We start from the raw sequence: 20,340 nt of genomic DNA on the forward strand, positions 1-20,340 counted from the left end.
ATGGAGGCCCAGGATGCTTCAATAGCGGCCTTAAGCTCATCCAGAGTGTTGGGTCTTGCGTCTCTCAACTTTCTCTTCACAATATCCCACAGATTCTCTATGGGGTTCAGGTCAGGAGAGTTGGCAGGCCAATTGAGCACAGTAATACCATGGTCAGTAAACCATTTACCAGTGGTTTTGGCACTGTGAGCAGGTGCCAGGTCGTGCTGAAAAATGAAATCTTCATCTCCATAAAGCATTTCAGCCGATGGAAGCATGAAGTGCTCCAAAATCTCCTGATAGCTAGCTGCATTGACCCTGCCCTTGATGAAACACAGTGGACCAACACCAGCAGCTGACATGGCACCCCACACCATCACTGACTGTGGGTACCTGACACTGGACTTCAGGCATTTTGGCATTTCCTTCTCCCCAGTCTTCCTCCAGACTCTGGCACCTTGATTTCCGAATGACATGCAAAATTTGCTTTCATCAGAAAAAAGTACTTGGGACCACTTAGCAACAGTCCAGTGCTGCTTCTCTGTAGCCCAGGTCAGGCGTCTCTGCCGCTGTTTATGGTTCAAAAGTGGCTTTACCTGGGGAATGCGGCACCTGTAGCCCATTTCCTGCACACGCCTGTGCACGGTGGCTCTGGATGTTTCCACACCAGACTCAGTCCACTGCTTCCTCAGGTTCCCCAAGGTCTGGAATCGGTCCTTCTCCACAATCTTCCTCAGGGTCCGGTCTCCTCTTCTCGTTGTACAGCGTTTTCTGCCACATTGTTTCCTTCCAACAGACTTACCATTGAGGTACCTTGATACAGCACTCTGGGAACAGCCTATTTGTTGAGAAATTTCTTTCTGGGTCTTACCCTCTTGCTTGAGGGTGTCAATGATGGCCTTCTTGACATCTGTCAGGTCGCTAGTCTTACCCATGATGGGGGTTTTGAGTAATGAACCAGGCAGGGAGTTTATAAAAGCCTCAGGTATCTTTTGCATGTGTTTAGAGTTAATTAGTTGATTCAGAAGATTAGGGTAATAGGTCCTTTAGAGAACCTTTTCTTGATATGCTAATTTATTGAGACAGGTTTTTTGGGTTATCAGGAGTTGTATGCCAAAATCATCAGTATTAAAACAATAAAAGACCTGACAAATTTCAGTTGGTGGATAATGAATCTATAATATATGAAAGTTTAATTGTAATCATTACATTATGGTAAATAATGAAATTTAACACTATATGCTAATTTTTTGAGAAGGACCTGTATATGTGTCATGTCCCCAGGTAAGTTACATCCCCGAAAGCATAAGTTTGAGACATTCGGGAATATGCTATGGAGTTTAGTTGGCACTAAATAGGTCCTGTGAAGGACTTTCACCGAGGTCTCTACTAGTGAGGATTGATGACTGCCCTTGGACAACGTGTCGCAGCACCTCCTCCAAGTCTCCACCGACAGCTCGACACCCAACTCCTCCTCCCACTGTCCCATGAATCTCAGCTTCTCCCGATCATGGGGTGGGTTTGTAATTGAATAGAGCAATGATATCGTCCCTCTGCCCATAGGATCAGAAAGGCACTTTTGTTCAAAACTGGAGACAGGGACGGGTCTACCATGTGTCAAACTCCCAGCAAAGTGTAAAACTTTATACAGGTTATTTTGACTGTAATTTTCATAATTTTACAGTGAATGCAACTGATTTATTCATATCAGAATTATGGTATGCAGACATTCATCACTTATAATCATAATGATTTATTGTGATTTTACAATGTATTCGTAAAAATTAGTGTCAATCCTTGTTTTCAAATTTTGCAACCCAGGTTGTGCTGACTACTCAGGTAGCACTTCCAACTCTGCTGCATATTCCTGATGTCTCCACAAGGTCTTAGAGGGTGCTTTAAAATCCTACAGAAATGTAACCCTGCTGTGTCCTGCAGGGTTTGGATTCCTCACCCAATCAATAACAAATAGGTGCTATATTAGGCAGTGCCAACCTCCAGACCTTCCTGAGCTTAGGTTCTAGAGTATTTTGTCTTCAGCTTCCTGCTAAGGTGTGTACCTCTGTTTAGTTGTTATTGACCTGGCTACTCTACTCATCTGTTCTGATCTCTCTGTTCTTGACCCCGGCTTTGTTTGTGAACCTGTACTGCCTGCCGCTGACCCTGGACCATGTTATTACTCTTCAGTCTCACCTCTCTGTACCTCACATACCTGCTCTTACCTGTGGGTTAGCTGCTGCAGGTCCAAACACTGCCCTGGAGTGGCACCTGGTGACTATCCTGTAGCCAAGTCTATCCTCACCATCAGAGTCACTAGTGAAGACTAAGTAGTCATTTAGTCACGCCCCTCCAGGGTAAGCCTGGCCAATGGCCCAGTTGGTCCACACTCACCAGCATTACAGTGAGACGTTAAATATTTTAATTAGGATTAGTGAATGCCAGGGAGAGAGACTGAAGAATATGTAAGGAAATAGGGTCATGTTGGAGGGAGGGAAGAAGCAAGTAGCCTGGTAGCTTTTTCTTCTGTGACAGGTACAGTGTTGGAAAGAGAACTTGAGGTATGGGATGAAAGGAAATTCAAGCTAAGAGGGGATTGCGAACATGTCCTGACAGATATGGTTGATTTTTTCTTGTAAGTAAGTGGACAGATCATAAGCGATGAGGTTGGTGATGGTGAAAAGTTTCGAAGAGTTGGGTGGAAAGTTTCGAAGAGTTGTTCTGAATTGTCAGATAGTGATGTGATGAGGGTGGTGAAGTAGGCTTGTTCGGTCTAAAGAAGAAAAGGCAGTTATGGTCATAGAGCGGGAGAGGGAACTTATCAATGCACTGAGCAGAGCCAGGAAAAAGCCCCCCCCCCCACACACCTTGCAAAATGAAAATAACAGTTGCTCATTTCCTTCACTGATGCTGTTCCAGCTATGTCATTGCCTCATCTTCCAGAGCTTGGGGGACATTGGTATGACATATGAGCCATGTAGCCATTTAGCGTTCACTATTAGGCTACTTTGCAGTCACTTCCCTGAGAAAGACCTCTGACAAGTGGAAGTAGGGAGAGAGCAGAGCAGCAGCCCATTAATGGCTGCTAATTGGCTGCAAGGCTCATTCTGCATAGTCATGTCACACAAGACCCGAGAGATCGGGAGCCGATATCTCTGGAACCGCAGCAGTGCAGGAGGCAAGTATTCATTATTTATATTTTACGATGAGGAGTATGTTATTTAAAAAGGGGTGACACAGGTAGTGAACAATTGCTTTAAGTTCGGTTTACAGTTTGTAATCTGCAGTGTTAAATGATCACCAGTTGGTGCATAGTTGGCAATCAACAGTTGTTTCAAGGGCTTGTTTCGTGACAACCCGAGGATAGGTTGTAAGTTCTTTTAACCAGACAACCCCTTTAATAGCCTATTTAAAGATGCAGATGCATAATATGCACACAGAGCATATTAAATTGTTCTGTGCACACAGACTGCTATTAAACTTGGAAGTACAGGTTTTGTTTTCACAGGACGATGTACTGCCGAAAATGATCATCTATTGGGTAAAGCACTTTTTGAACAAATGTTTTGTCTCTGTGGTTTGTTATAAAAAAAATATAAGTTTTGGAAAGCACTAACTGTTCATTCCTCAGACCATGGTAGAATCGTGATAATAGGTCTGGACTGAATTCTACATGTGCACATAATAGATAAGATACTGAACACTTATGTTAGCCCTCACATAGCAACTCCTGCAGGGCGTCTGTAGTACTTTCAAAATTTCTAAGGAGCCACTTCATTCACAGCACAACGCAGTATGGTGCCAATATTAAAAAATTGGACAAAATCTGAGCCTGAAATTTATAGGCCGGTATGTTTAACTTGATACATAAAATGAGAGTAATGGGACTAAGGATAAATATGTGTAACTAAGTTAACAACTGGCACTGTGATGGGAAACAAAGAGTGGTTATTAATGGAACACCCTCAAATTGGGTCACAGTTGACAACTGGGCACATCAGGGGTCAGTAATGGGTCTTCTTTTAAAGTATTTATTAATGACCTTGTAGAGGCCATACAGAGTAGACTTTCAATATTTGCAGATAATACTAAACTCTGCAGGGTAACACAGAGCAGGACAATTTAATGTTACAGATGGAATTATGTGAGCTGGAGGCTTTGGCTGACAAATAGCAATTGAACTTTAATGTAGATAAATGTAAGGCTTGGGCAGAGGAAATAAAATGTATAATTATGTTTTAACTGTGCTTGAGCGGGTGCCAAGCAGAGCAACTAAGGTTATTAATAGAGGGGGGCTGCAATAGCAACAGAGGTCCTGTGGACCTCTATTAGTTGGATTTAGAGGATTGGTAGTCTTTGCCACATAGTGGCTTTTTACTAATAGATCTCTGATGCTTTTACCCCGTTTAGCTGTAAAACATGGTCTTTGAGGAATATTTGACGCCAAAAGAGAATCTGTGAGAAGTACTGGCCACATACAATTGCTATTGGAAACGTATGCAGGAGATAGTTAATGCACATTGGCCAGTACTTCTCACGGATTCTCTTTTGGCGTCAAATATTCATCAAAGCATCAGAGATCTACTAGTAAAAAGCCACTATGTGGCAAAGACTACCAATCCTCTAAATCCAACTAATAGAGGTCCAACTTGGGGATGCTATCCCTGCGGGGATTGCTTGGCCTGTAAGGAAAAGAATTTGATTAGGGGCACCCACTTTAATGTCGTCATGTGCAAAGAAAAAATTCCAGATTCGACATCATATATGCTGCAGTAGCACCTTCGTTATATATCTGGCCACATGTCCTTGCTCCAAAATATATGTTGGGCTCACGTTACGCCAGCTTCGTGTTCGTGTGAGAGAGCACGTAAGGGACATCATAAATGTACGTAAGGTTGATGACGTCAGTACCTTAAAGACCATCCCCAAACATTCCTACACGGTTCATGGATGTGATCCCACGGGTCTACGGATCATTGGGATTGACCAGATACACGGTGGTAATAGAGGAGGGAATGTCAAACGGTTATTGGCACAGGTAGAATGTAAATGGATCGTGACTTTAGATTCTATGTCTCCTGTGGGACTAAATGAGAAAATAAGCTTTGCCCCCTTCTTATGACAGCTTTGTTCTCCTATGTCCTCTTCTGATGAAGAATGTGATAAACAATTCTTGTTTGGTTTTTTAACTTACCGTAGGTACTTTTTTATCATTACGTTTTTTATTTATTTGTATTTCCATTCATTTCTTTAGTGTTTTTTCTGTTATTCATTTCATTTATTCTTTACATCCCTAGACTCGGTTTTCCATATTTGGCGTTTTGTGGCTATCTTTGTGTTATATAAAAAATGAGAAATTAAGGAAGATAACATCATTCAACTATACCAGTGAGCTTCACGTGAAGATGGTGTATAATGTATTGGAAGGAGCTGTGGACGGATTTTATTCCTTCTCTTTTCTCTCTATAGGGTCCAATTTTTTATATATACGGTATGTATGTTAGTAGTAATTTTATTGTGTGATATGCACTAATTCATTTGTTTGATAATTATATTTATTACTAGCACTTTTTTCGTCACATATATGAAAAATATTTAATATATAAAAAGATTAAAAAACATATATTTAATAGCACATATTTATATATCACATCATGTATTTTATTGCCTTATTCACACTTTTTGCACTTTTTTTGTATCATGTATAATGCATCATGGTATTAATGGTCCATCCACCTGTTTAATTGCATCTCACTCCTCACTTTCATTGCTCTTCTGGGTCAGTATTGGGTTTTGCGCCAGACGGCTCTCATGCGCATGCGCCCTACACCTGTTAGGGAGTCCTCGTATCTTCGGCTTCAGCTTTCCAGGTGCGCATGTCCTTGACGTCAGCAGGGGATTTCCCCTTGACGTGCGCTCCTGGTGAATGCTGGGGATCGAGAATTCACTTCCGACAAGAACTGTGGTGCGCCTGCGCACTTTGTAGATGCCAGTAAATAGGCGCTGCTATAAAACGCCGAGTTTGGGAAACTGTTTTGCATTCTCTCTTTGAGAAAGCTACGCGAAACGAGCGTTAGGGGGTTTATCCAGGGTTCCAGGCAGCTGGTTACTTTCACCATGGGTAAGGAACTTTGCTAAATATGCACCTTGTATGCACCTTATTTGTTTTGGTTTCCTTCCCGTGTGGGTGACACTTGTTTTGTATGGAAACTTTTGCTATTCACTAATGTTGTATGGTGGTTTATACTACATTATTACATTAATTAAAGCCAGTTACATATGGACTTACACCATACTTCTTTGTATTAGTATCAGTGCTGTTCATTAATACCATGGTGACATTATGAATATATATTCCCGTGCCTGGAATTAGGGTGTCTTTTGCTAGGGTCTCCTTCCTTCTTTATATGTAAATTGCATAAATTGTAAATTATTTGTGTAATAAAATATTCTGTTATTGATTGCATTATCTTGTATGGAACTCCATTTTTTTCGTTGTTTTCTATAGATTGAACTTATGTCTAACTTCAACCTCAAAAACTATGAAGCTATCTATGAAAAAAATGACAGAAGAGACACCTAAAAAGACACTTCAGGAAGAATACCTTTGGTGTCTCCTTGAAGCATCTCTTGCTTGAAAAACTCAATGGGTACGTTGGCATCTAAAAGACATCATGTGCACATCCCCTTAGGCCATGTTCTCAAGTAGCGTAAATATTGCAGTTTTACTGGTGCGTTTTTTGTGCAGAAAATCTGCATTTAACTGTGCAAGCAAAGTAGATGTGATATTATGAAGATCTAAAATTCAATACCTCCCAGTAGATGGGCTTTCAGTTTGGCAGCAGGGCAGCTTTTGAACCCTTAACCTGCTGACTAACCCAACATCTGCAGGTTAATAGTGTCTGGGGACATGACAGCTTCCCTTTACGTTCCCATGGTATGAAGATTTCAGGTGTTCTTCCAGCCATCTTTCTCAAGATCCTGACACCTTATCTTCACAAATTCTGGAGATTATCATGTCATTGTTAGAGGTTCTCACCAGGAAGACTTGTGATTGTAGCCAGATCATAGGACAATAGCATGTCAAATTGCTCTTTGCTATATCAGATCCTATTGAGCCATGACCAGTGAATGCAAAGTGCATATGCAGACATTAAATATTTCAGTTATGCTTTTTTATTCCACATATTTTTATTTATCTAATTTAAATTTCATTATTACAATTATTACATCCGTGCAGTAAAAACATGACAACTAAGCCCTGCATGAAGTCCATTTTATATTAAGATAGAAAAATCTAAACATTTGTTCATGAATGATCTCATCCGAGTGGATTTAGATATAAAAAGTGACAGATGACATTTCATTCGTTCATTGGTGCTTCATTAGGAAAATGGTGCAAATTTTGTCACGTGCCATCCAAACATCCCCATCAGTGCATCAAGGGATGATCAATAGGGCTTCTCCCACAGTCTTCATTGCCACTTTCACTGAACAAGTGATTGCTCAAACTTCCATATCAGTGATACCAGCTAAGTCCAATCCTCACACCAGGTTACGATGAGGGACATCAGTTGTTAACTACAATGGTCCTGTAGCCTTTGATAACTTGGAACTTGTTGCTGCTGAAATTCACTTGAAGTTGTTTCAGGCCGATTTTGTATGGAATCAACTCAAACTCCAGGATCGATCTTTCATTCGACTTCATGTTGCCAACACTAAAAAGATAGGAGAATTAGGCTTTGCTATTATCGAGCAATTACAATATGGAAAGTAAAATACAGGGTGGGCCATGGATACACCACATTATGGGTGTCAGGTCCGAGCATTCCTACATGATCAGTTTCCTGGAAAGTGGATTGGTTGTCATGGGTCAGTTGAATGGCCACCAAGGTCTCCCGGTCTGACCCCCTTAGACTTTTATCTTTGGGGTCATCTGAAGGCAATTATTTATTCTGTGAAGATACGAGATGTGCAGCATCTGAAACAACGGATACTGGAAGCCAGTGCTAGCATTTCTTCTGTGTTGCTATCAGTGTGTCAAGAGTGGTAGAAGAGGGTTGCATTGACAATCCAACACAATGGGCAGCACTTTGAACACATTTTTTAAGTGGTCATAATCTTGCAAATAACTCATGAAATAATAAAGTTACATTAAAACCAAGCACACCATTGTTTTTCTTGTGAAATTCTAAATATGTTTGATGTGTCACATGACCCTCTTCCCATTGGAAAAAATAATGTTGGATCCAAAATGGCCGACTTCAAAAAGGCCACCATGGTCACCACCCATCTTGAACAGCTTCCCCCCCATACACTAATGTGCCACAAACAGGAAGTTGATATCGCCAACCATTCCCATTTTATTTAGGTGTATCCATATAAATGGCCCACCATGTACAAATATGGAATAACATGGAAGGTCAACTCCAATCATTTCAGATTGCTTATTTTCATTGCTTATTATTAAGCTTCAATATTGTACATTTTACCTTACTCCAGAAACCATGGTCGCACAGATCCATGTTGTATGACTGTATAAAGATAGTTATGGGCCAATAAAATAATTTCTTAGGTGTCTGACTATTTTAAAAAATGTCATAGCAATGCCAAAACAGTGGCACAAGCAATCCATACAGTTCAATCATACAGTGTGGTAGAGGCGCTATATGTTTGCATGCAGGCTTTCAGCACATGGCATTCCTATGTGTATGGGGTCTTAAGATTAAAACATTTGACATTAAAAAGAGTTTTAACTTAGCTTGGTCTCCCTGGATCATCACATTCTTATCTGCATAAAGTAATACAACTCCTGTATCAGGGCCAGTTTCAGACTATGCTACACACACAGTATGGATTTTGTGACTTTTCAATACCAAAAGTCACAATTCCTTTAAAAAGGTCACAAAAATGTGCCAAATTGAAAGCCCCAGAAATCTTAGTCCAAGGGAGAAAATGGAGTGAGATATGTCCCAAAAATTGGTAAAATTTGCATCCATGAATTTGTCTAAAACATCAAGACAAACAAAGTTATTAAGGAAAAAAAATATAAAAAGAAGTACAACTTAACAAAGTGGCACAAAATGTACAGAGAATAAGGTGCAAAGACAAAGGCCACTAAAAAGGAGCAGATTATTCCAGAAAAGTGGAGAAACAGCAATGCTGATTCGGGGGCATACGTATTCATTTTTTTTAGTCTTTGTTCACTTACAGTATTTTGATCTGCTTCTGTAGAAGTCCACTGCCCTCAATCACCAGCAGGCAGTTGCTTACATCTTCGGAAAGCGGATTGGAGAATGTGAGTTGTACTCTGCATGGTTGGTTTACTCTTGCAGATCCCAAAGGCTGCAGAACATGGAAGAAAGAAGGTTATAGTAATAACTTATAGTAATACCCTGCCCAACCATTATAGTATATACAGCTCTGGCAAAAATTAAGAGACCACTGCAAAATGTTCAGTTTGTCTGATTTTTCTCTTTATATGTATATTTTTGTGTAAAATGTAAATTGTTCTTTTATTCTATAAACTTCTGATAACATGTCTCCGAATTTCCAAGCAATACATTTTGTACTTTTCTCTGAAAAGGCGAAGTGGCCAAAATTAAAAAACAACAGTGCTTTCAGACCTCAAATAATGCAAAGGAAACAAGTTCATAATCATTTAGAAACAACAATACTAATGTTTTAACTCAGGAAGAGTTCAGAAATCAATATTTTGTGGAATAACCATGATTTTTAATCACAGCTTTCTTGTGTCTTGGCATGCTTTCCACCAGTCTTTCACATGGCGCAAAAAAATCTAAGCAGTTCTTCTTTGTTTGATGGCTTGTGACTATCCATCATCCTCTTGATTACATTCCAGAGGTTTTCAGAGGGGTTCAGGTCTGGAGATTGGGCTGCCCATGACAGGGTTTTGATGTGGTGGTCTCTTAATATTTACCAGAGTTGTATTTGATAAATGAGCTGTATACACAAACTTTCTTATATTACTATTATATCGTTAGCAGCCTGTAATAGAAAAATGATGCAGTGCTGAAAATGAATTGCATTTGAAAAGTTTGTTGATTCTTCAAGGTCTTTTCCACAGAATGGATCATATGGACATTACTACACATACTGTTGTATACACCTGACACATGCACGGTTTACAGACTACAGATCGTAACTCCTAATGTAGATTTCTTACTTTGATGATGATCTCTGGCATTGCTAGGTTGATGTCTTTTGCCACTAGAACTTTCTCCCAGGTAATATTCTGTTCTCCTACTGCAGCCACTCTTATCAAATTGTCATCTTCTAAGTGCTTTCCATACTGTGAATATGGAATTTGTAACAGGAGCCATTTTTCTGTGGAAGGTATAGACCGAGCCATTAATATTAGTTCAGACATATTACAAATTATTAGAATTTATTTTGTAGCATGATTTTGTGCACATTCTTGCACCCTGTTCTCAGAGGGTAGGCTTGGTGGGATGGGACACCAATTTTTATCTGTTGTCTTGAAATCAGGGTTAGGTTGGGCAAGGAGAAAATGGGGAATATTAAACATTAGGAGTTCTCAACTATCAGGACATCGATGACCCTTTTTTGGATTGGTCATCAATAGGGTTGAGCGACCTTGACTTTTTTAGGGTCGAGCCGGGTTTTGCGAAACCCGACTATCTCAAAAGTCGAGTCGAGTGAAATCGGCCGATTATGGCGAAAAGTCGAGGATCGACCGAAACACGAAACCCAATGCAAAGTCAATGGGAATTTTTTTTTTCTCTCTCTCTCTCTCTCTCTCTCTCTCCGTCCCTGAACTGAAAAGCTGGTGTTACACAGTGCAAATCGCTACAGCGCACAAGCGACAACATGACGATAGGCGTCCACGCCCCTAAGACCTCTGTCATCACTCTGCCCACGCTCCTTCATTGGCTGAAAAAAATGGCGCCGAGCGCGTCATACGAAACGCGACTTTGGCGCGAAAGTCGCGCACCGCATGGCCGACCCCACACAGGGATCGGGTCGGGTTTCATGAAACCCGACTTTGCCAAAAGTCGGCGACTTTTGAAAATGAACGATCCGTTTCGCTCAACCCTAGTCATCAATATCAAATTGGTGGGAGGTAGGGCAACAACACTTCATCAAGTCCAGCAGAACACGGATGGGGACCCTGCGATGGAGTAGAACTCTATCGCGTGGCTTTGTGTCCGCTCCTGGGCACTACAGAACAGCTTCATTCATTTGAATAAGGGCTGTGCCTGCAGTACCAGAGCAGCTATTTAACAGTGTGATGGAACGGCGGTGTTTCATTCTGTCACACTTTTCACATTCGCCTGCTGATAGGTGCTGATGATTGTTTGGGGTGCTTGATATTGGACTCCCACTGATCTCATATTGATAAATATCCTAGTGATATCCTATGGATAGACCATCAATATCAGTGTAGTAGAAAACTATTTTAATATGGATTTCAAAAATTGTACCCAGGCTAGAATATAGATGAAACATTGTCACCGTGACAGCTATCATTTAGAACTTTGGGACCCTTGGTCTGTCAACAGATTTCACAATCTAAACAGCATACATAATTAATTAGATCATTAGACCTGATGAGGCTACCTTTTCTTGACAAGCTGTGGCATAATGACTATGTAATCCTTTATGAAAATGTATCTCAAGCTTCATTAACCCAGTCTGATTGACATCTCCTCAGTGTACCTCCTGCTGTCAAAATCTCACACTGCTCAGTACAAGTCGCAACTGTTAATCAGACTGTGTGGGCGCAGTCTGAATGCACTTTCACTCATCTGTTCTCTATTCATTACCTGGATTCATAAATTGCTTGTTTTAATACCAGGATTATACAGCCATCCTGACATAAATTCTAAAAATAAGTCCAACAGCCTTATCAGGTCTAAAAAATGTATCTAACAATGTATGTGATTTTCTATTGTGAATTCTGGCAACAGATCCGCTTCAACTGTTTGCTTATATATTCTCATTATTTCACATCTTGTGGTTTGCACTCTACTGTACGTTTACTGTGTCCTGTCAGATTATGTATGTCTTATGACAATCATATGATTTAGCGCTAGTCTAATCTTTGATATATTCAGGATTTCTTTTGGATGAGAATAACTATTTTTAAAGCACATCTCAATCATAATAAAAACCATACATGTCTTAATAAATATTATTTTAGTACAACCTTGTTTTTTTTTTAAAAATATATAGTCCCAGATTTTTATCATGAATTTTTAAAATTTGAATTCCAAGTTAAGGAAGATTTGCTCCACCCCTCAGTTTTGGAAAACTCCCCAAACTTCATAGAAATGCAGTTGAAAGTAGATGCAATTAGAAGACTTTTCTCAAACATTTCAGATGATTTTCTTAAGTATTACAAGTATGATTTATTTGGGAGATACCCATTGTGAGTGGGGAGCTGATTCTATACAGTATCTGAATTTTAGAGCTTTATGCCCAGATCTGTAAAGATTTAATTATTGTACATTCTTTTGTCTCTACAGATTATAATTGGAGAGCTTGTTCGCCTATTTTTCTAAAAAAAATTGGCAAAGGTGAAGTACAAATATGATGATTTCCTCAGTGTATTCCAATAAGCAGTGAATCAATGAAATGCAAATCAGACAAAATGTTTTCAATTATCTCCATGAGCTTGAATTTTTCTAAATATTGAATACTGCTTTTTTTTATCAGCCATGTAATAGGATGTCCCTGTCTATTACACAGACCAGATAAGGAAGTCTTACACATTTGTCAAACTAGTGAGACAGTGGAGAGAACCACTTCTGCTTACTTTTAGAGGATCAGAACTTTAATTACTAAATTAAAGGGAACCTGTCACCCCCCCAGGCATTTGTAACTAAAAGAGTCACCTTGTGCAGCACAAATGCTGCATTCTGACAAGGTGGTTCTTTTAGTTATGATGCCTGCACACGCTGAAATAAACGGTTATAAAATGTGCCCCCTCATACCCTGAAACCGTCCCGGGGGCGGGACTTTCCTTCTTAATCAGACGCAGCACAGCCATCACTCCGGGCCTGTGCGCGCCGGGCGCCGCCTCCTCGTACTTCATTATCGTCCCTGGCGCCTGCGCATTAAGTTTTTTTGGGGGGCATGCGCAGTTGCACTGCCCTTCGTACTTACAGCGCAGGGCCGGTGACGATAATGCAGACCCGGAGTGATGGCTGTGCTGCGTCTGATTAGGAAGGAAAGTCCCACCCCCGGGACGGTTTCAGGGTATGAGGGGGCACATTTTATAAATGTTTATTTCAGCGTGTGCAGGCATCATAACTAAAAGAGCCATTTTGTCAGAATGCAACATTTGTGCTGCACAAGGTGGCTCTTTTAGTTACAAACGCCTGGGGGGTGACAGGTTCCCTTTAAGCAGGAAATACCTTACTTTTAGTAATCAGATATGTTTGAGAATAGTTTTTTAGTTTGGTCTCTGTTAATTTTTATGAAGTTTCCAAGGAGATGGTAAGTCCTCTTTAATAATAGAATAGGCACAATCTGCATTCTATCCTCTCTGTATTCCATGTCCTCTGTCCAATTATTCAGTTATATGTATGTCTCTTATAGTCATGCCTTTAGTTTAGCACGGGGAGTAATGTACTCCTGTATTGTGGTTAAAACATCCATATGATAGCTCAGGGTGAGATAAAAATGCAACTATGATACTGTATATGACATAATGTTGTATACATCTGTCATTTGAAAAATGGTTTATACACAAGTCTAACAAACTTCTTAAACACAACCTTACAACGACTTTGGCTTAACTGTGCTTAAAGTATGAAAGATCCTAGAGATTTTAATACCATTCATGATTGTTTTATTTGAATATGTAGTATAGATTTTCTTTACCTTCTTTTGGCCCAAGGTCAATGTACTTGGAGGCCTTCCAGAATTGGACACCTGGTTTACCTCGATGCTTCAAGGATTGTGCACTAAAGCTAAGCTTTAATGTCTTGGCAACAGAGAGAAAATTAACAGACAATAAAGCTAAATTGATGGTTTGTCCAAGTTGTGGGGACTCCGTCAGCTTAAATTTCAGCAATAATTTAGCATCTGTTAGTGGACGATTTGGTTGTTCATTATCGGGAATTGATCCATGTTCCGGAGATACACCATTAGCAGAAAATCCATTGGCGATGTTACGGTGTGGTACACTATTTGAAGGCATGTTCAGTCTACTCAATCTTTGCAGAGCTTTGTCGAAAGACTTCCTTTCTTCAATAGTTCCTTATTAACATTATAAAAGAAAAATGCTTAGGCAATATAACTGCATTTTCTTACACACCTAACCTTTTCTGGGGTTGTAAGGAACTACTTGTATTCTGAACATCATGAAATTCAAGTTATGTAGATTGTTGGATCATCTAAAATTAGTATTAGCTTTAATTCTATGAATTGATACCTTCAGTTCATCATTAAGAAGGAGCGGTGTAGGACACAGCCGCGTCACTGGTGATGTTGCCATTTCACAATATAATTATGGTCATGGTAATGGTCATGATGATGATGTAATCATAAGCTATACATATGAGGTGTATCAAAGCTAGTCATGCAATCGTCCCACATCCTGCTGATGCCACAAAAGCAGTGAAACATGTTTAGGGGATATCTGGAACTTATGTTTATGTTTTAATAAACCCACAGTATTGCTACACAGCAGTGGAAATGCCAAACTGCTGTCAATGCTCATTGAATTTAGATCCACATAAGGCTACTTTCACGCTGGCGTTTTTTTTAATATGTCGCAATGCGTCGTTTAGGGGAAAAAGCGCATCCTGCAAAGTTGTTTGCAGGATGCGTTTTTGCCCCATAGAGTTACATTACCGACGCATTGCGACGTATTGACACACGTCGCAACCATCTTGCGACGGTTGCGCCGTGTTGTGGCGGACCGCTGGGAGCAAAAAACGTTAAATGTAACGTTTTTTGCAGCCGACGGACCGCTTTTTCCAACCGCGCATGCGCGGCCGGAACTCCGCCCCCACCTCCCCACACCTCACAATGGGGCAGCAGATGCGCCGGAGAAATGCATCTGCTGCCTCCGTTGTGCGGCACAACAAACGCTAGCGTCGGAATCTCGGCCCGATGCAATGTGACGGGCCGAATCCGACGCTAGTGTGAAAGTAGCCTTATGATAATGTATAAAGGTGATTAACAACTTAACTACTGTGGGGGGAAATGTTCATGCCTTGTGACCCCAAATGCAAATTGAAGATGATAACTTTTCAACATCTAACCAATAAAGTTTAAAGGAGTATTCTCAAGTTTGGTAGTTATCCCCTATCCATAACTTCAAGATCATTGGGGACCCGACCACTGGGACCCCCACCGTTTCTCTGAAGAATGCCGTGTGAGTGGAGCAGTGGTTGATCATGTGCACTTCCACTCCATTCTTAATTGGTCTGCTGGTGACAGCTGAGTGCTCCATTTGGCTGGTCTTTGGCACTCCCATTAAGATTGAAAGGAACAGCAGTGGGCATGAATGACCACCGCTCTAATCACATGGGACTTTTTATAGCCCCAGTTCTCGGAATCGGTGGGAGTCCCAGCGGTTGGACCTCAATGATTGGGAAGGTATCTCCCATCTCAGGAATAGGAGATAAGGTCCAAACTTGAAAATACTCCTTTACATTATACTGAATTGTCTGTGTAAGGCTGTCCAGCTAGTGGGACTAGGTGTACCCTTTCAATTCCTTTACCAAGCCTTAATAGGCTTTCAGTATACACTGAAGAGCAAAACGGTAAAAATGTTTTGAACTTTTCACTTTCAGGCTCCATATCTCACCATCCACGACTGCTTCAATTGTGAGACTACCATAATTTTATAGACAATCATCTTGGCTATCTCATACATAAATCTTACATGCAACTATTTTGCATATGATTAGTTATATAGATTCTTATCATGTCGCTGCATTGTTAATCTTTTCCTCCTAAAAATCGATATTAACATTTTTATTATTTTGTTAGTATTTTGTAAACCCACCTCACAACACTGCCTGAATCCTTCTGGCCATGCTCTCCATCAGATTCAAACATGTCTCTACCAAAATATGATCCCAGGTCTCTTCTACGCGTTCCCAAAAGTTGGTGCATACTGGTTGACTCACTTGGGTATGTATCCATTTTTTTCTTCAACTCTACCCACAGGTGTTCAATTGGTTTGAGGTCTGGGAACTATGCGGACCAATCCGGCACTTCTTCTTCATTGTCATTGAACCATTTCTTTGCCAGTGTCGATGTAGGCTTTAGGTAATTGTTCTGCTGGAACACTATATCGTCCTTTTCATACTCATAGTACTCGAGTGTTTGAAGTAACTCACCTTGTAGGATGCTCACATATAGCTCAGCATTGAGACCACCATCAATCCCGGTGAAGTATCCAATACCTTTATGTTGTGGATTCTGTTTTTGGGCTCCCTCTGGTGGTTACAGATGGTACTGGGTGACTTGTGTTCTCTGCGGTCTCTGGTGTCCACCTGTTCTATCAGGATATGGGAGTTTCCTATTTAACCTGGCTTTCTTGTCATTTCCTCGCCGGCTATCAATGTAATCAGTGTGTCTTGTTACCTCTGCTTCCCGCTTCTGTAATCTTCAGGACAAGCTAAGTTTTTGATTTTCCTGTTCCACGTTTTGCTTAATTTTTGTCTTAGTCCAGCTTGCAGATATGTGATTCCTTTTTGCTGGTTGCTCTAGTGGGCTGATATTACTCCTCATGTTCCATGAGTTGGCACATGAGTTCAAGTAATTTCAGGATGGTTTTTTGTAGGGTTTTTCGCTGACCGCGCAGTTCACTTTTGTATCCTCTGCTATCTAGCTTTAGCGGGCCTCATTTTGCTGAATCTGTTTTCATAACTACGTATGTGCTTTCCTCTCATTTCACCGTCATTACATGTGGGGGGCTGCTATTTCTGTGGGGTGTTTCTCTGGAGGCAAGAGAGGTCTGTGTTTCTTAAATAGGGGAAGTTAGTCCTTCGGCTGGCGCGAGACGTCTAGGAATCATCGTAGGCACGTTCCCCGGCTACAGCTAGTTGTGTGTTTAGGTTCAGGATCGCGGTCAGCTCAGTTTCCATCACCCTAGAGCTTGTTTTATTTTTTGTGCTTGTCCTTTTGTGATCCCCTGCCATTGGGATCATGACAGTATAGCCGGCCCAAAAGTGGTAATCGTATTGGCTGAAGTAGGAGGAAAAGTAGTCTGAGGAAGTTTTTTTTTTTTTTTTTTTCCCCTCAGAGTTTGCTGCCTAGCCTTAATTGCAGCCTGGCTGCGTCTTACCTCCTCTTAATCCTTGAATGGCTCTGACCTCAGCTGTTTATCATGGACGTCCAGAGTTTGGCTTCCAACCTGAATAATCTTGCTGCTAAGGTTCAAAATATACAAGATTTTGTTGTACATGCTCCTATGTCTGAACCTAGAATTCCTATCCCAGAGTTTTTTTCTGGAGATAGATCTAGTTTTCTGAATTTTAGGAACAATTGCAAGTTGTTTCTTTCTTTGAAATCTCGCTCCTCTGGAGACCCTGCTCAGCAAGTCAAGATTGTTATATATTTCCTGCAGGGTGACCCTCAGAATTGGGCATTTGCATTGGCACCAGGGGATCCTGCGTTGCTCAATGTGGATGCATTTTTTCTGGCATTGGGTTTGCTCTATGAGGAACCTAACCTAGAGATTCAGGCTGAAAAAGCTTTATTGGCTCTCTCTCAGGGGCAAGATGAAGCAGAAATATATTGTCAGAAATTTCGGAAATGGTCGGTGCTTACTCAGTGGAATGAGTGCGCCCTGGCTGCAAGATTCAGAGATGGCCTTTCTGAGGCCATTAAAGATGTTATGGTGGGGTTCCCTGCGCCTACAGGTCTGAATGAGTCTATGACTATGGCTATTCAGATTGATCGGCGTTTACGGGAGCGCAAACCTGTGCACCATTTGGCGGTGTCTTCTGAACAGGCACCTGAGACAATGCACTGTGATAGAATTCAGTCCAGAAGTGAACGGCAAAACTATAGGCGGAAAAATGGGTTGTGTTTTTATTGTGGTGATTCAGCTCATGTTATATCAGCATGCTCTAAACGCACAAAAAAGGATGATAAGTCTGTTGCCATTAGTACTTTACAGTCTAAGTTCATTCTGTCTGTAACTCTGATTTGTTCATTATCAGCCATTTCTGTCGATGCCTATGTGGATTCAGGCGCTGCCCTGAGTCTTATGGATTGGTCATTTGCCAACCGCTGTGGGTTTAGTCTGGAGCCTCTGGAAGTCCCTATTCCTTTGAAAGGAATTGACTCTACACCTTTGGCTATGAATAAACCTCAGTACTGGACACAAGTGACCATGCGTATGACTCCCGTTCATCAGAAGGTGATTCGCTTCCTGGTACTGTATAATTTACATGATGTCTTAGTGCTTGGTCTGCCATGGTTACAAACTCATAACCCAGTCTTGGACTGGAAAACGATGTCTGTGTTAAGCTGGAGATGTCAGGGGGTTCATGATGATGCACCTCCGATTTCTATCGCTTCATCTACTCCTTCTGAGGTTCCTGTATTTTTGTCTGATTATCGGGATGTTTTTGAGGAGCCTAAGCTGAATTCGCTTCCTCCTCACAGGGATTGCGATTGTGCTATAGATTTGATTCCTGGCAGTAAATTTCCTAAAGGTCGTTTGTTCAATCTGTCAGTGCCAGAGCATACTGCTATGCGGGATTATGTTAAGGAGTCCTTGGAAAAGGGACATATCCGTCCATCTTCGTCCCCTTTGGGAGCAGGTTTTTTTTTCGTGGCCAAAAAAGATGGTTCCTTGAGGCCTTGTATAGATTACCGTCTTTTGAATAAGATTACAGTCAAATATCAGTATCCTTTGCCATTGTTGACTGATTTGTTCGCTCGCATTAAGGGGGCTAAATGGTTCACTAAGATTGATCTTCGGGGTGCGTATAATCTTGTGCGGATAAAGCAGGGTGATGAGTGGAAAACCGCATTTAATACGCCTGAGGGCCATTTTGAGTATTTGGTGATGCCTATTGGACTTTCTAATGCTCCTTCTGTCTTCCAGTCCTTTATGCACGATATTTTCCGTGAATATCTGGATAAATTTATGATTGTGTATTTGGATGATGTTTTGTTTTTTTCTGATGACTGGGAGTCCCATGTTCAGCAGGTCAGGAAGGTGTTTCAGGTCCTGCGGGCCAATTCTTTGTTTGTAAAAGGTTCAAAGTGTCTCTTTGGAGTCCAGAAGATTTCTTTTTTGGGGTATATTTTTTCCCCTTCTACTATTGAGATGGATCCCGTCAAGGTTCAGGCTATTTGTGACTGGATGCAGCCTACATCTCTTAAGAGTCTACAGAAGTTCTTGGGCTTTGCTAATTTTTATCGTCGTTTCATAACTAATTTTTCTAGTGTTGTTAAGCCTTTGACGGATTTGACTAAGAAGGGTGCTGATGTTGCTGATTGGTCTCCTGCGGCTGTGGAGGCCTTTCAGGAACTTAAGCGCCGGTTTTCTTCTGCTCCTGTGGTGCGTCAGCCAGATGTTTCGCTTCCTTTTCAGGTTGAGGTTGATGCTTCCGAGATTGGAGCGGGGGCGGTTTTGTCACAGAGAAGCTCCGATTGCTCAGTGATGAAGCCATGTGCGTTTTTTTCTAGAAAGTTTTCGCCCACTGAGCGGAATTATAATGTTGGTAATCGGGAGCTTTTGGCCATGAAGTGGGCATTTGAGGAGTGGCGTCATTGGCTTGAGGGTGCTAGACATCGTGTGGTGGTCTTGACTGATCACAAAAATCTGATTTACCTTGAGTCTGCCAAGCGTCTGAATCCTAGACAGGCTCGTTGGTCACTGTTTTTCTCCCGTTTCGATTTTGTGGTTTCATACCTGCCAGGTTCAAAGAATGTGAAGGCGGATGCTCTTTCTAGGAGTTTTGTGCCTGACTCCCCTGGAAATTCTGAGCCCACTGGTATCCTTAGGGATGGGGTGATTTTGTCGGCTGTCTCCCCAGACTTGTGACGTGCTTTGCAGGAGTTTCAGGCGGATAAACCTGATCGTTGTCCGCCTGAAAGACTGTTTGTTCCGGATAATTGGACCAGTAGAGTCATCTCCGAGGTCCATTCTTCTGCGTTGGCAGGTCATCCTGGAATATTTGGTACTAGAGACTTGGTGGCCAGGTCTTTTTGGTGGCCTTCCTTGTCGAGGGATGTGCGTTCTTTTGTGCAGTCTTGTGAAGTTTGCGCTCGGGCTAAGCCTTGCTGTTCTCGGGACAGTGGATTGTTGTCACCTTTGCCTATCCCGAAGAGGCCTTGGACGCACATTTCCATGGACTTTATTTTGGATCTCCCTGTCTCTCAAAAAATGTCCGTCAT

The 20,340-nt window shown here is 41.3% G+C and overlaps 1 protein-coding gene across 1 annotated transcript in view; it reads right to left on the reverse strand.

The window, feature by feature from the left end:
• LOC138666737 (uncharacterized) overlaps positions 1-20,340 on the reverse strand; it is a 118,329-nt gene that overhangs the window by 50,309 nt on the left and 47,680 nt on the right. Inside the window, exons 10-14 of the mRNA XM_069754920.1 lie at positions 13,846-14,223; positions 10,163-10,323; positions 9,188-9,321; positions 7,549-7,694; positions 6,582-6,638 (exon numbers count right to left, since the gene is read on the reverse strand). Of these exons, the coding sequence (XP_069611021.1) occupies positions 6,582-6,638; positions 7,549-7,694; positions 9,188-9,321; positions 10,163-10,323; positions 13,846-14,223 (876 nt within the window). The remainder of the gene's footprint in view (positions 1-6,581; positions 6,639-7,548; positions 7,695-9,187; positions 9,322-10,162; positions 10,324-13,845; positions 14,224-20,340) is intronic.

The sequence above is a fragment of the Ranitomeya imitator genome, chromosome 2, assembly GCF_032444005.1.
Source record: "Ranitomeya imitator isolate aRanImi1 chromosome 2, aRanImi1.pri, whole genome shotgun sequence".
In the NCBI taxonomy this organism is placed as follows: Eukaryota; Metazoa; Chordata; class Amphibia; order Anura; family Dendrobatidae; genus Ranitomeya; species Ranitomeya imitator.